This window comes from Cynoglossus semilaevis, unplaced genomic scaffold, assembly GCF_000523025.1.
Source record: "Cynoglossus semilaevis isolate Cse_v1.0 unplaced genomic scaffold, Cse_v1.0 scaffold1092, whole genome shotgun sequence".
NCBI classification, from domain to species: domain Eukaryota; kingdom Metazoa; phylum Chordata; class Actinopteri; order Pleuronectiformes; family Cynoglossidae; genus Cynoglossus; species Cynoglossus semilaevis.
This window is the reverse complement of record NW_007585120.1, coordinates 285-15,539: the sequence shown is the minus strand read 5'-3', so window position 1 is coordinate 15,539 and position 15,255 is coordinate 285. Positions and strand designations below refer to the sequence as shown.

Here is a 15,255-nt window from a genome sequence, read left to right as displayed (position 1 = left end):
CTACACAGGCACATGGCCCAACACAGGAGGGCCAACTCCTCAGGACAGAACTCAGCTGTTCACATACACCTCAAGGACAAAACACATTCCTTTGAGGACAACATTGTACACATTTTGGCCAAGAAGACAGATGGTTTGAGAGAGGGGTAAAAGAAGCCATTTTTGTCAACCTGGAAAAACCATCACTCAACAGAGGAGATGGACTCAGACACAACCTATCACTTTTAGGAACAATACCCAAAACTGATTCTCCTCAGTTTCACACAACAAAGAGGCAGGTGACTTAAACCGTTCTGATGGGGACCACAACGACCCATCAGACACTTAATGACTGTTTACACTTTCACAATTGACCCCAAGGAGTATATATCTGCTGTACTCCCCACCACCAGTTAGAACTGAAGAAGCCTCTTGGATGAGAGGTGAAACGTCTTCTTTTAGAAAATGCACGTCCAGTTGCTTAACAGAACATTTTTTAACCATGCTCAAAATATTGTTGCATCTACAATGTAACATGAACTATCTCTATATCAAGTCTATCTAGGTAATTCTATAAAGTAGTATAACATTAGTGCTATAAAACGGTTTTAAACCATTAATTTATAGGTTTGTTTTCCTGGTTTGCAACATCATCTCTGTGTAATGGCTAAGTTTATGCCTTTTCCTATCACATGTTTATGATACCATGTGATTACCTTTCCAGACAATGGTAATTAGGCATTATAGTTGACAAGATAATTGTAATTACGGCTATTTTTCAAATACAAAAACTATCTTTATCATCTTACAGTTGAGTAGGCACACAGGAGTCCTGAAGTCACCGAGAGACCATCTGGGCCTGGCACTTAACTATGGACTTCATATATATGGAAGTATGGAAACACGTTTGCAGATTTCCTGTTTTGTACTATTCATTGTTATCAAAGTAACCATGTAAATAGTTTATATGTTTAGCAGGAGTTCATGTTACATTGTGACTGCAGCAGTATTTTGTGCATATTCATAGCCAGAAAACATGCTGACAATGCTGGCCAGGCTTTGTCACATTCAAATTTTTTTTTGTTTTCTTTTTTTTGTTTTTTGTTTTTTGTTTTTTTACGTATTTCCTTATTTGGACAACTAACAACATATTTAAAAAAAACAAAACAAAAAAGGGCAGATGTTTCTTTGAAGATCATTTTCATCAATGGGATTTATTTATTTATTTTATTTTTAAGAATTGGAAAATAAAATACTAGTTTTTCAAGAAAGTCATGCCAGTCCATATACCTACTGGGATTACTAAACATGAACCGACAACCTGAGAATTTCATCTGTGACTCCACTCACCGTTGCTGTAGAGGAGCTGCAACTTGTAGTGAGTGCCGTTGTTGGTCTTTTCTCCTGTCTGCTCCTTGGAAAAAGAGAAAAGACGACAGACAAATGCAGAGCATGCAGTTAAGCACATCTGGGCCACAGATAAATACGGCTGGGCATCCCAATGTAGCACTAAGCACATTGAGTGGCTCCTAATCCTGAAGCTCCCCTTTTCCCTGGGAGATGCATCCAGATCACAGGGTTGTCGGCTCTATACTTATTTGGGACCTGTGTGTTGTGCTCATAAGCTGCACGCTTAACCTTGAGTCAGACGAGTCAGATTGAGTCTTTGTAGAGGTTGAACTCCCGTGTCTGATACAAACGCCTAAAACCATAAGATCAAATTTAGTGGAAGTACAGGTAAGGTTAGACAAGCATGTACGTGTGGGTGTAAAGTGTGTTCCATTGGCTGGAAAGTAGTGTACGTGAGTCTGAGCAGCAGTCGAGTTTGACAGAAAACTTTCCTTTCTGCAATTCCTCTGCCCCCTCCTCTAGCCACTCCGTTCTTCCTTCCCCCTGTCTCTTTCCCCCTCTCTCCTTCTCTTCTTCTACCTCCACTGGTCTTTCTAAGTGGTCTCAAAGGAATGCTCTCTGGTCCAATAACCCAGGAGGCTGGCATCACAGATACGGGAGCGGCAGAGAAGTTGGAAGAAAAGGAGGATGAGGTTGGTGTAGTTGGAGAACCCCAAGAAAGGAGACAGTTGCAAAGGAAGAAGTGAGAAAATTAAGATACATAAAGATACTGTAAGTTGGTAAGTAACAGATCTCCAAACTTAATATCAGACACCATGGGAGATAAATGGGTTCCTGGCTTTATGGCTCTGGTAAATGTACACAGAGGAACATTTATTTCGTCATGCCATCACTCTACCTCTCCGTAATTACGGAGCAAAAACAGATGCCAGCTTAACCATGCAGAAAATGAACTTCTCCACTGCTGTGGGTGCTCTGCACTGGTCTGTGTGGCACAAAGAGTCTCAGTGACAACTTTCTGCCCCACTGTTAGCTCCACCACTTGACTTCCTGTCTGAACACTTTGGAAATTTGCAGTAAAACTATATTTGAACTTCAGCTGACAAGGTGCTGTGCTCTTGTCATCCTCAGGGTGTAGAGATGTTGCCAGTTTAGGAGGCTGTAGCTCCACTCACCACAAGGCAAAAACATCCATCATCACATGGCATGAGGCCCACACTCATCTCTCTCTCTCTCGCTCTTTCTGCAGCTTCCACCCTTCCTTATTTTGGTCTTATGCTGGCCGAGGATTCCAGGCTCCCCATCCCACCCCCCAACTCCCGCTTTCCCCAGCAGCAGTTTTTTTAAGAATACTGGAGGGGGCATGGAGGAAAGGAGACTTTGATGATCAGTTCAGTACAGGAGCAGGCCTAATTTGCATTTTAAAAAGTAGTGATGTCCTCCTAATGAGGCAAGCTGCTAATTAGTCATTAGATATTCTTTTTCAATCTCTCATCATCAGCTCATTGAGGGTAAAGCTCGTGTAAACATGTAGCCGTCAGCTGTTCGATATGCTTGGTTTTACTGGGGAGAACAAGTGGAGCACCTACAGTAGGTGCAGTCCAAGTACTGATATGATTCATATGTTGTTCACATTTTAAGTTGGTTCTTTTTTCTTTCTTCTTTTCTTTCTTTTTTTTTACAGAATTTCAACCTTTCAAAGGTTTGCTTAAACACACCTTGTCATGCTCAACAAAGTCCACAAAGGCAGTTCTCTCCACTTCCACAGGTTGGCCGTGTCTGTCATACAGAGCCAGGACAAAGTGGAAGAAGTTGGACTTGCGGAGGTTGGAAGGAGGTTGTTTCTCGAAGTGAGCTCTGGACAGAGCGACTCCACTGTGGACAGAGCACAGATAAGTCAAGTCAGTTTGTCTTTATCAAAAACATCCAAAACATATACTGTAATATATAGGATTGTGTAAATGTTCTGCTTCACCAGAGCCATAACTGAGCTGGTAATGGAAAAAGAAAATGTTCATCATCGCATATAAATAGAAGGAAAAAATCCTAAACTTCTGGCTGTAACTCCAAATCCAAAATTAGATGTTGCATAAAGATGGCACTTAACATTGAGTTATTTTTCATATAATAAGGCACAAAATGATCAATTTCACCACCACCACTTTTAACTATAAGTATTTCCTGCAACATATTTTATATTAGATTTAATTGGAATATTTGCTATGGATTTTAGATAAACATGGTTTAATATACTTTTTCTAAATATGTTTAATTGAAGTAGAAAAATTAGAGAAAACGTTTTATTCCAAAGCAATTATCAAATGAATCATTTCATTCGATTTTGGAGTTGATGCTGAAGTGTATTGTTTAAAAATATATAGTTAAATATGTAAAGAACAACAAAAAAATATTTTTGATTAACACATAACACATATAAATATATAATTAAATAAAAATCTTGTCTTGGAAATAAAACATAAATTATATTTACATTTGACATTTAAGAAAAAAGTTTTTTTAACTTAACCTTTTTAAAAAGCCTGAAAAAAGTTAACATTTTCATGTTAACATGTTTCTAGAAATATTTAGTTGTGTAGGTTTTAGATAAATATTTGCTTATATATCATATAATTTCGACCAAAATATTAAACAAACATTGTTATTTTTATTTTTTATGGAAATGTGTATTTAAATCGTTGCACACTGTACTGCGTTTTAATTTAGAGCTGTTAGCTGTTACCTCAGGCAGTCAGACTGCAGTAACACACTTGAAGTGTGTGTGTGTGTGTGTTATAAAAAAAATTAATAATGTTGTGAAATAGGAAAATGATAAACGTGGTCCCCGTGAGTCAACGCCAAAACTGCAGTTACTGGTTACTGAGCAGAGAGAGGATTTAAGTGTTTACTTTAAAATGGCCATTCCGTTCAAATATGTTCCACGTTAGAATTTCTGGTGTTGTCACAAACATGTAGATAAATAATCTTTGACCCAAATAACTAAAATTCAATAATAAAAAAAACTTTTAAATGTCGGATATTATGAGGAAATCACTTTGTTTTCTTTATTCTTTTTCAAAAGAGGCCTGACCACACGGAAGATCATTTTATTTAATTATCCTCGTCTTTATGATATAATAATATCGAATGCAAATAAAAAAAACAATTTCTTACTAATAAGTTTTTGTGATTTTAGAACGGGAGTTTTGTTCTCTTTTGCAACAAGTTCAAATCTTTTGAAAACGTTAAAACTCCATCTAATATAAACGTTGATTTCCTGCAAGTGTCCGTTAGTGATGAACTATTTTAATGGCATCCATGAAGTCATTATGAGAGCAGTACTGTACCTCTGCGCCGCGACGTTCGCATCCACAACCCCGACGTTACGCACCCAGGAGCGGACTGGATCCATCTCGTCTCCAAGACTTCTCTCTTTTAATCCGCTCCCGTCTCGTATCAGATGATCCTGGATCCCAAACATTTAAGCCCTGCCTTTCCTTGAGATGCACTTTTTTGGAAGTTAAAAAGTCGGGTTAAAAAGTTGAATTGGGGAGCTTGAAGAACAAGACAAGATCCAATCACTCTGGTGCTTTGCGCTGCTCCAGAGCCCAACTGCAGAAACGGAGATTTCGCGGAGCTTTGGGGAAAAAAACGACCGGTGCTGTGTGATGATTTTTTTTAAAAAAACCTCCCACAGTGTCTTTCAAAGCTCAAACGATGGTGATAAAAACACTCTCCCAGTGATTGCGAGCACTGTCCAAGTGCAAATCTCCAAACGTCACCTCGAGTGCAATGGTCACCTGCTGGATGGACTCCACTCCTCACACAGCCCACAGTCCGCCTCAGAGTTTTCTTCTAAAGTATCTTTGTGAGTAAAGTCTCAGCAGGCCAGTCGGGATCAGACCAGAAGACTTGATCCCAGGACCAGGACTCGGAGGCTTGCAGTGAAGTGCTGTCTTAGAACATGAATGAGACCGTGTGCCGGGTTAGTGCGTGGAGGAGGGGCTTCAGTGCCATATGGGGAACCGATTGTTGAAATGGATGCTCTCATTGGTGTAGAGTGCATCCGTTGTTTGGACCCCTGCCAGATTCAGCATCCAACTGGTGAATCCGGCAGCAAAGTTTTCACACGAGAAGTTTGGACGGAGTGATGACAAACACACGCCGGAAAAAGCGTCAGAAAAGACCCACATCACACGGTGTTTACTCAGATGTTAAAGTTTTTTATTATTATTATTTTATAAATTTTATTTTTGATATTAAAATGAAAAAAGGGACAAAGCCGAAAAACCCCGAAGAAGATTAAAATGTAAAATATAGAGATCAAGGAACATTTCAAACGTGGGCCTCTTTGCTGCTATCACTCAGTAGGTTCACTCCTGGGTTTGGTTCACACTAATTCCTTGTAAAATCCCCCTCTCCTTCCCTCCCTCCCCACATCAATAGCCTCAGCAGCAAATCCTGTTTAGTCTTTTCATTGGAGGTGAAATTTAACACGAGTGCGCTCTCGACAGGCGCGCATTCAGCTCCTCCAGCGTCTGCTCCCTTGAGCGCAGCAGTGATTCCGCTGAGGAGGCATCGCATCAGTGTCAGCTCCAACAATGGCCGTCTGGTTGGTCCATCAATCTCCAGCAGCAGCATCGGACAGAGCTGTGCTCTGATTGGCGTCGGTGCCAGGAATGAGTTCTTAATCAACGTAACAGCGCGTCTGTCCACGTCCACACTGGTCATAGAATCAGTTATAGACACAAATAAAGACCTTTAAAGAAAAACGGGAGGTGTTCTATCGATAATCGAGGAGAATGAGTAGTCATGACAGTGGAACGCCTGTGGAAAAAAGTTTCTGATTGTGGAATTTATCACAAACATCATCGTAAAATTCACCGTACAAAGAAAATACATGCACATCAACAGATAATGATGTTTTAATTAGCTATGTTAGCTATGTTTTGGCCCTTTATCCGTTTTGTACGAACTATTTTCACTCCTTTTTTTTTCTTTTTCTTTTTTTTTTTTTTTTTTGGCTTTTGAAAAGGAAAGGTTTTGGGGGTTTTTTCATCCTCGGTTCCGTGCCTCTCACCGAGACTATTGTCTCCGTGGTTGGTTTTTATTTTTACACTTGGACAATGAATGTAAATCTCCCCCCTTAGGATCACGCCCCAACCCACCATCTGCCAGTGCGGGACAAAGTCAGATGTTCCCCAAATTATGAGCGCAGTCTTGGGGAATCCTGCTGCCGAGACTCCGCCCTGTCGCTGGTGCCTCACATACACAGAGACACAAATTTCCCTTGACATGATTGACAGCTCTGCTTAACCACAACATTAATGGCAACATTAAGATATGATAGCACAGTTTCTGAAATTCCTCCAGTGTGTGTTTGGACCGATACGCATCATCCAACCACAAGGTTTATATTAGAGAAAGGAAGCGGTCAAGTCATAAAATTATCGGACTGTCCAATTGTCTTTTACAACATTTTTACATTAAATGGCCGAGACGACAGAGAACGTCCATGGTGATTTTTTTTCCCCTGATATTTTCCTGGGATGTCAGTCAATTGAAATTCAAATTGTGTCCCGAATTTGAATAGTTTGAAGTTCTTGCGCGTATTTTTCCATGTGAGTCTCATCACTGTGTTCAGAGGACTTTTGATTGTGTTGAGTTCAGATACTCAGTCCATTATAACGTATAACAACTGGCGTAATGATTGTTTAAAAAAAGAATTCAGTGTCTGCTCTGATTTTATCACTCCAAGAATCAATGCATTAACAGGTTTTGATAAGGGTAAATATTTTTTAAAAATTCGTGTTCACATTATAACTTTATTAATTTGTTTGTTTCATGTCCATTAATATATTTTTTTAAAATATATATGACTTTGTTCCGAGGCATGACATATGTTAATACCTATAGTCTATACGACTTAGATTAGGGACCAAACAATAAGGTATTATTCAAATGGACTGAATTTAAACATTATTATTTTATTATTATTTTGCTATATTTATTTATATTAAACGAGTTTACAAAAAAAAACATCAAAAAATGTAAAAGTATTACAACCAGAAGAATGCTTAAACTTAGCAAATTCAACCAAACCAGATAATTGTCTCATAGTTAAAATCAGGTCATTTTCTAAACCGATAACAGGATAAAAGTCAAAGTTTAAACAAAGGTTGATCCACATTACACGTTTAAATGAAATTAAGAAAGACTGGGCCCTGGACCAGATTTTGATCACACCAGGATTGAGTCAATTTTCATTTCTGGATCTGTGTCAGTCAGGAAAATAAAAAGAAGAAAATTTAAGTGTAAAATCAATCAGATTTAGCACCATAATGGTTGTGTGTGTGTCTGGTGCGCGCGCGCGGGTCCACTGGTGTTGGAGGAAGGACTGTGATCAGTCTACGGTGGTTTTTGGAGCAGAGTGCTGAGGTGAAAACGGTGGGATTAGGCAAACCACAAACGTCTTTCTAATCAAGTTAACCCGTTGAGGCGGTTAGCCCCTTAGTTTTAGGGAGGAAGAGGAGGAGGGAAGAGGAGGTGGGGATCAGTGACTGCTTAACAAAACAATGGTCTATCGTGTGCCGCTCGTCCTCTCCTGCATTCTCCTGCTCCCCTGGGAACCTGAAGCCACTCTCTGTGGATGGCACTGTGTCCGCGGAGGTCAAAGGGGGCGTGTCTGCGTGTGAGTGAGTGTGTATGTGTTTGTTAGCGTGTGTTTATGAGGAGAGTAATGATGCTGATGCTGATGCTGAGGGCGCAGCAGCAGCAGCAGCAGCTGGTTTCCGTCCCCCTCTCTCTTTTCTCTGTGCAGGAAACAACAGAGTTGGTGCCACACACAACCTCTCTAATTGATCCCTGTTATTGTTTGTGTTTACGTGTTTAGAATAAGACGCAGATTCCCTGGAGGCTGTCGACATCTGCAATATTTGCACAGAATTATTTCCTACACACCAAAAACAATGTTCCTCTAACATTTGGATTCATCTGAGGGTGAAGATTGGACGGATATTAAGTATAAGGCAAAATATTTGATGCGTCAAATAAAACCATGACTAGTACTATCGACATTAATTATTATACAAGCGTATTATTATTTACTTACTATTACAGATAAACGGGGAGTACTGGTGAAAAAGTCAGAAAAGGTTTAGGTGTTGAAGTTACCAAGAATCTAGGAATGGTGGGAGTCATGGGGCCTCATTGTCAATGTTTGGTACAAAGGGATCTCCGACATTCTAGTAAAAGTCGGGAGTGGGGCCTGGGGGGCGGGACATCCAGTTGCAGGCCAGATTTGGGGGCTTCCCAGAGTTTGAGACCCTTTCCTCAGAGTAATACTATATATTATTTTTTTTAAAACTACTAAAAATTTACTACAAATATTTAAATTCAGAAACCCCATGAAGCCAATAATGATTGTAACAATTCTGTGGTTTAATTGCACATCACTGACTTTATCCATCAGGAACCTAAATTGTGTGGATAATGTCAGATTTCCTGAAGAGAAGGTCAAATCTCTGACACAAATGTCAGAATTCCGAGAACTGTTAAAAGAGATTTCTATGGGGAATAAAGAGAAATCTGAAGAAGAAAAAGGCAAAATGTTAATGTTTGGCCTTATTTTTGTTGATTCTGATTTGAAATTCTAAAAAAAATAAAATCCTTCAACTTTTGTTAATCCTCCACTGGCCTTATATTTAAAGTGAGATGATTTTGGAGGATCTGGATGAGCATATGTTAGCTTCAGCATCTGCCCTACACATTATGTCAAACTTTGATATGCTGCACCCTCTCCTCTCCACAGCAGACAGTGTGCAGACTTAACATAAAAAAAGCATGTGTGCAAATAAAACATTATGGCACTTTCCCTTTTACTTCTTATTTATTGCTCTGTGCACATTTACAAGTGTCAACCCCAGTGGATTTAAAAAGGTACCACAAGACACGCAGTGCTATTTTGAATGGAAATAGAAAATCAGATGCTGCGGCTCAATGCTAACTTTATCATGTTAGGAAAAGTTGGGTCAGAGGCAGATAGGAGGCATACATGGCATGATATATTATTAGCATAGCAGAATAATTCTAAGCTGTTATGCTAACAACTTTAACTTAACTTAACTTTATGTACATTAAATGCCTTATATCTAGCCATGATGAAAGCAGCCAGAGGTTTTTTGTTTGTTTGTTTGTTTGTTTGTTTGTTTGTTTGTTTTGGGGTTTTTTTTTTTTCAATATGATAAACTGGCCCCCAGTTTTCATTAATTACCAAAGTGCCTGCACCAGGAGAGTTTACCTGCAGTCCAATCTTATTACAGAAACGTCTATAAACTATATATTTTTAAAAGGTATAGCAAGTTATATCTTCAGTTCTCTTTAATACTTAAACCATTGAATTTAAAAAATGACGAAGTTTGGCCCAGCAATGATCTCGTCTCTGTTCCAGATTGTTGTAAACAGTAATAATTCACATGTGTTTAATACATAAAACATAAAACCAAACACCTTAAGAAAGCTTCGGGCAATTCTAACTTCACACTTGCAACCTGTCTCCACAGGACAGTCATCGCGTTTGCTTCTAATGCTTGAATTGTACGCCAGTGCCATCTGCTGGTCAACCTAGGGACATCATTGACTGGGTCCGTATTCGTCAGGAACGCTGAAGTCACTTTTCATTTCATTAAAAATGGTCCCTAGTTAGAGACTGACTGTCTACAGCTGTAGCACATCGCTGGTCTATTCAGTAAACAGCAGATGACCCGAGAAGAAACTGTCACTGGTCAGACCGTTGCCCGCAAAATTGGTCCTTAGGTAGACCTGGTCTCCCTTCTCCAGCTTTAAGAAGGTGTTACCACGGGCTGTGATTAAGTCATTCTGCTTTGTAGTGAATGAGTGCAGGACCAGCTCCCCATTACGCAGCAGATCTATGTTTCCAGCATTATTGTAGATGGTACAGTGGAACTGGAACTCATAGACACCTGCTTCAGGGCAGATGAATTTGCCAGTGTTGACGTTATAGCTGTGCTGTCCATTGTAAATCTCCTCGAGGCACATCCCTGCCTAGGCGCACTGAGAAGGCAACTTTGTGTTCTGTGAAAGTGGGAGGTACTGGCCTGGGTTTCTTTCCTGTGAGCAAAAAAAAAAATTAATCTTTCTTAGAGTATCATGTCTACCACATTCTGAAAAAAATCTTATTCATAAGACTTTTTTTTGGATGATTGTAGGAGCTTAATATTTACCTCTTCAATCTGATTCTGTTTGAAAAAAAAATAGAAGAAACTTTAGTATAATTGTAACAAATCAATAGTAACATTTGTAAGACATTTCTAAAACAAAAAAGTCATACAAAAAAGTTTACTTCAGGCATTTCAAAGGGCTATTAGAAGTATTTCAGGGATTTGTATATGTTTTTTGTTTGTTTTGGGTTTTTTCTCTCTTTTTTGCTGGTATAAAATAAAACACATACGCGACATATCTATAAAATGTGAGTCTCTTCACTACGTACCCAGGACACATGAATTATATGTTGATTTATGATAAAGTATGTTGAAATAATGTCTAAAATTAAACTCTTTCTGAGACAATAGCAATCGCACCTTTGCTAGAACCTCATTCCCCCAATTTGAAGCCTTAAGAAAAAGTCTAAAGGTCACAAGGCGTATGCAGTATACATGTCTTATTGTACATGGCTGTCTTGACTTTTTCTTGTATATTAAGTATATTTTGTTTTGGCCAAAATATTTTCCCTGGTTTTAGGATTTGATTAATATTAAACAACTTTGTTGTACTAACAAACTTAGAGTTACAGCAGCCCCAGCAGGCAAGTGTGAGCTATGGCATGCTCTGTCTTTACAAATACTTGCTTGTTAAATACTAACATGTCTACCCATATTGTTCCTTTTATGTACATTTTTAATAAAATAAACAAACCAAAGTATTGAGCATCTACTGTTGACTGTAAGAACTACAGAGCATCAACTCACCATCCTCCTTCCATGGACTGAGGTCAAACTCAGGGATGTCTTCACATTTGGTATAACCAGAACCACGAGGTCGGTACAGTTGATGCGAGCAAGTGAAGTTTCCCTCAGGTTTCCTCTGATTATACTTGAATACCTCCTCGTTCTCCCACCACCCTCCCAACCACACGTCGATGTTGTCTGGTGTGCCATAAAGATCCAGCAGCTTTTGGGCCAGTTCAGTGTTGTTCATTACTACTGACAGCTCTGCCAGTGTTTTTGGCTCTGATAGTCCACAGAACCTAAACCACTGGTTGTAGCCTACAGAGAATCAAAGAGATGAAAAAATACATATCTGTAAAGGTGCAATTAATACCTGGAAGTCCATGGTCTCTGCCCCTTTGCATGTTGAGAGAAGCTAAATCCAACGCCAACTGTGTGGAGAATTTAAACAGTCTTTCCCTGAGATCATCAGGCATCATTTTATTCTGTGTGTTCAGTTTGGCAGGGCGACCCACCAGCCCCCTTGAATTGGATCCAAACCCCCTAAATGATCTTTTTATTACAATTTATTTTTGATTATGATAGTTTGATCTGTCCACAGACGGAGGCTAACAAGATATTATCTTCAAAGATGATTCTCCAGGGTGTAAAGAAAACCTTGTGCAGCAGTTGGCTGAGTGCTCCTCGTAGTTTTCATTTAGACGGAACATAAACGTTGAACCATCAGGTGAGCAAATCGGTACGCAGCTGTAGCAAACACATTGGAGATGCTGGGGTCGATGCTTTCATCATAGCCTGGATAAGTGGACAGCTGTCTTTGAATGAAGTCCGGCCCAACAATATGGTACAGGTAGTCTCTGAAGGTGATGACCTGATGATATTAAAAGATAAAAGTGTTTCACTTTCTGAAAATGAAAGAAACCACAGAATAACATTCTGTGCATTTCTATAACCATACCACTACAAATGGATGATGGAGTGTCCACCTGCACTTTGCTCGTCTTTTCTAGTTTGGCATTAACGGTCAGGAAGGTGCTGTGTCGAAGCCTGTGGGTTAGTCCTTGTATATAAAGTTGTTTACTTTCTGCATTTCTTGAGGCTGCTTTGGTAATGTGACCCACTCTGGTCAAACCAGGTTCTGCTTAGTACTGTAGCCAATTTACTTCTAAATAGGTTATATGTTGAATGGTGTGTCTTTTATTTTGACAATGATCAGCTAGTTTTCTTCATTCTTTGGGTAATGTATTTTTATATTTTTAAAGTGAGGCTGAATGCAATATGAATTACTATGCAAAAGTTTATATTCTAGTCCGAGTAGGTAGCTGTAGTATTGGACATCTTTTTGTAACCAACCTGAAAGTATCCTCCCATGATCTTTCGGGCCTCTTGGTACAGTCTCTCTTTGTCCCAGTGAGGATTGAGTTTGGCCAGAGCTCATACCAGACGGTTGTGTTCACGCATCAGCAGTGTGTGTAGTGAGGTCAGGGCAATGTTTTAATTGGAGCACTCAACACCTGCAAATGTTCACAATGTCATTCAATGATTGTATGGGTTAAAGAGCCACTTAGATATTTGTGTTTCGATTACACCTCACCAGCGACAAAGCAGGGCACTTCCTCAGCACTGCTGTCTCCAGTCGTATGTCTTCGTGTAGCACATACATTGGCAGCCATCTGTCTAAAAGGGAGCAGCTCGCGGATAGCACCAAAGATGTGGCCTTTGTTGCCAGAACCACAGGCTGGGGCTGAGTGGAAGAAAGGCATGCACGAGTTCTTGGTGAATCTGGGATCTGTCTTAGGAGTCTGTGAGGATGACACAAATAAATTCACAGTCAGCTTGTTTGGTCATTTTCATTTCTGTGTGTTTTTTCACCGGTACTCATGTCTATTCTCACTGACCTCAATAGGGAAACATTGCTCTGCACGTTCACAGGTCTTATCACAGTTAATACCGTTACTGAATGAGCGGATGACAGGGAGTCAAGCGTGAAAGTCAGGTCATGGTCAGTCCACTGGCCAAATATTGTCACTAGGTGAATGTAGAGTGGGTCACTTTCCACAGATGCTGTTTGCATGATACGGTTGGACACTTCCCTCACCTGTACATTGAACGCAGAAAGAGGTAAATGTAACTTTGTATTTGGAACAGTGTTAATAAACCATTGGAGAAACTCTCTATGCATATAATTCATTATACAATAATATACAATTATATACATAAACTGTGAAAATAATTTACCAATGGAAGTAAATGACCATTGACTCTCAGCTCAGGGCTCCAGCCTTTGGGCAAAGAAATGTTATCCTCATACTGAGCAGGGAGCCAGTGTGTTTTGGCGGCTCCCCACCAAGTGTTTTCCCTAAAGAAAAGAACAACAAATAAATCAATTAAATCACGTGTATTACGTGTGCTGCCCTGTGTAAGGTACTTTGTTGACACCATCATTTAAACATGTCCTTTATGTCAATCTTGAACAGTTTACACAGTAAATTCTCTTGAATCAAGTCCCTTATACAGTTGGCTAACAGAACAGAAGAATCGTCATAGACCTGACCTCAACATATTAGCTAAAAGAAACATACAGTCAAAGTCAAAGCCACGGGGGACAAACACTGACTTTGTCCCCAGTGGTAATTCCCGAGTCAAATGAAATCAATCCCAGTGAACTAATCACTCTCTGTGACTAATCTTCCGCCGAAAAAGTACCGTAAAATTACAGTAAAACACTTTCTTCATTTACAGTAAGAAATGTGTTATGTATGTGTTTCAGTATTTTGCTGCAAAAAATAAAGTTCTATTTGAAAAATACATTGTTTTAATTTGAAATTTACATGGGAATTTTTTTTATTTTAACAGTACAATGCCGGCAGCCGTGGTTAATTTATGGCTTGATAATGTTGACTTTACGGTTAAAAAGTCTGCTTGATTCCTTATTTTTCTGTACAATTAACAGTATAAATTGCTTAGATTATTGCTATACTCCTCAAAGGAAAAAATGTACCAAATTCAAGTAAATTTAGAAACATTCACCAGATTTTACATGACTTGGCAAACGTGTATCAGGCACAAAGCCCCATTCATCTCTAAAAAGAAAAGGACAAAGACACAAAAACAGGACAGTAGTGTAAATTTACTAAACAATGTCAAGTTTAATTTAGAAACTACTATTAGTTTTACCGTTTAAGAGTGCTAGCTTAAAAAAGGAATCTAAAACACAGTACCTGTGGTGCAAGTATCAGTTTGTCCTGCTGACTACTGGGAACAACTGAAGCACACTGGGAGCCAACAATGACGTGTAACTCTGTTATCACAATAAGAAGATTCTCAACAACAATTATTACAGTATGGTTGTGTAACCCAAATCCGTGCAACGTCGCTTCGTGCCTCCCAACACCCGGAATTGTGTTTTTGTATTGTCGATGTATGGTGCGATGCAGTACGACTCAGCCACTGTCGATTTTTCCGTGGTCAAAAACTTTTTTATCGATACGGGCAAAACACACACTCTCTCTGCAAATACAGATGTCTTATACCAAGAAGACATCCGTATTATTATGTGTCACAGCAATAGTACGATTAGGAAATACATTGTATATTCACGAATGAGTAAATGTAATTTACTGACATTTATTCTGAATAAGGTTATTGTTATGTTATTTAAAAGGTAAAACCTCGTGGAACAAAATGAATAATTTGTCCTACGACCTTTCCGTGATATCAGGACTTTGTTTTAGTAATTTCAGATCCTGTTTCCAATAATAATAAGAAGTTATTGTGTACACCTACTCTCTCCCGGAGTATTCGTATGCGTTGTCCACGGTGGCCTTGGCTGCACGTACAGCCTGCTCTATGATGTTCATACGCGAGTCTGAAACACAAATAATACGCATATGAGGAATATATATATATATATATATATATATATATATATATATATATATATATATATATATTTTTTGTATAT

General features: G+C 39.1%; 1 protein-coding gene and 1 pseudogene across 1 annotated transcript in view; both read right to left on the bottom strand.

Annotated features, from left to right (window-relative positions):
• Positions 1–5,479, bottom strand: part of ebf2 (EBF transcription factor 2) — a 34,205-nt gene extending 28,726 nt beyond the window's left edge. Inside the window, exons 1-3 of the mRNA XM_008337321.3 lie at positions 4,674–5,479; positions 3,048–3,204; positions 1,330–1,387 (exon numbers count right to left, since the gene is read on the bottom strand). Coding sequence (XP_008335543.1) covers positions 1,330–1,387; positions 3,048–3,204; positions 4,674–4,807 — 349 coding nt within the window. The 5' untranslated portion in view covers positions 4,808–5,479. The remainder of the gene's footprint in view (positions 1–1,329; positions 1,388–3,047; positions 3,205–4,673) is intronic.
• Positions 5,480–10,017: 4,538 nt separating this feature from the next.
• LOC103398659 (eosinophil peroxidase-like) lies at positions 10,018–15,151 on the bottom strand (annotated as a pseudogene).
• Between the last annotated feature and the right edge of the window lie 104 nt (positions 15,152–15,255).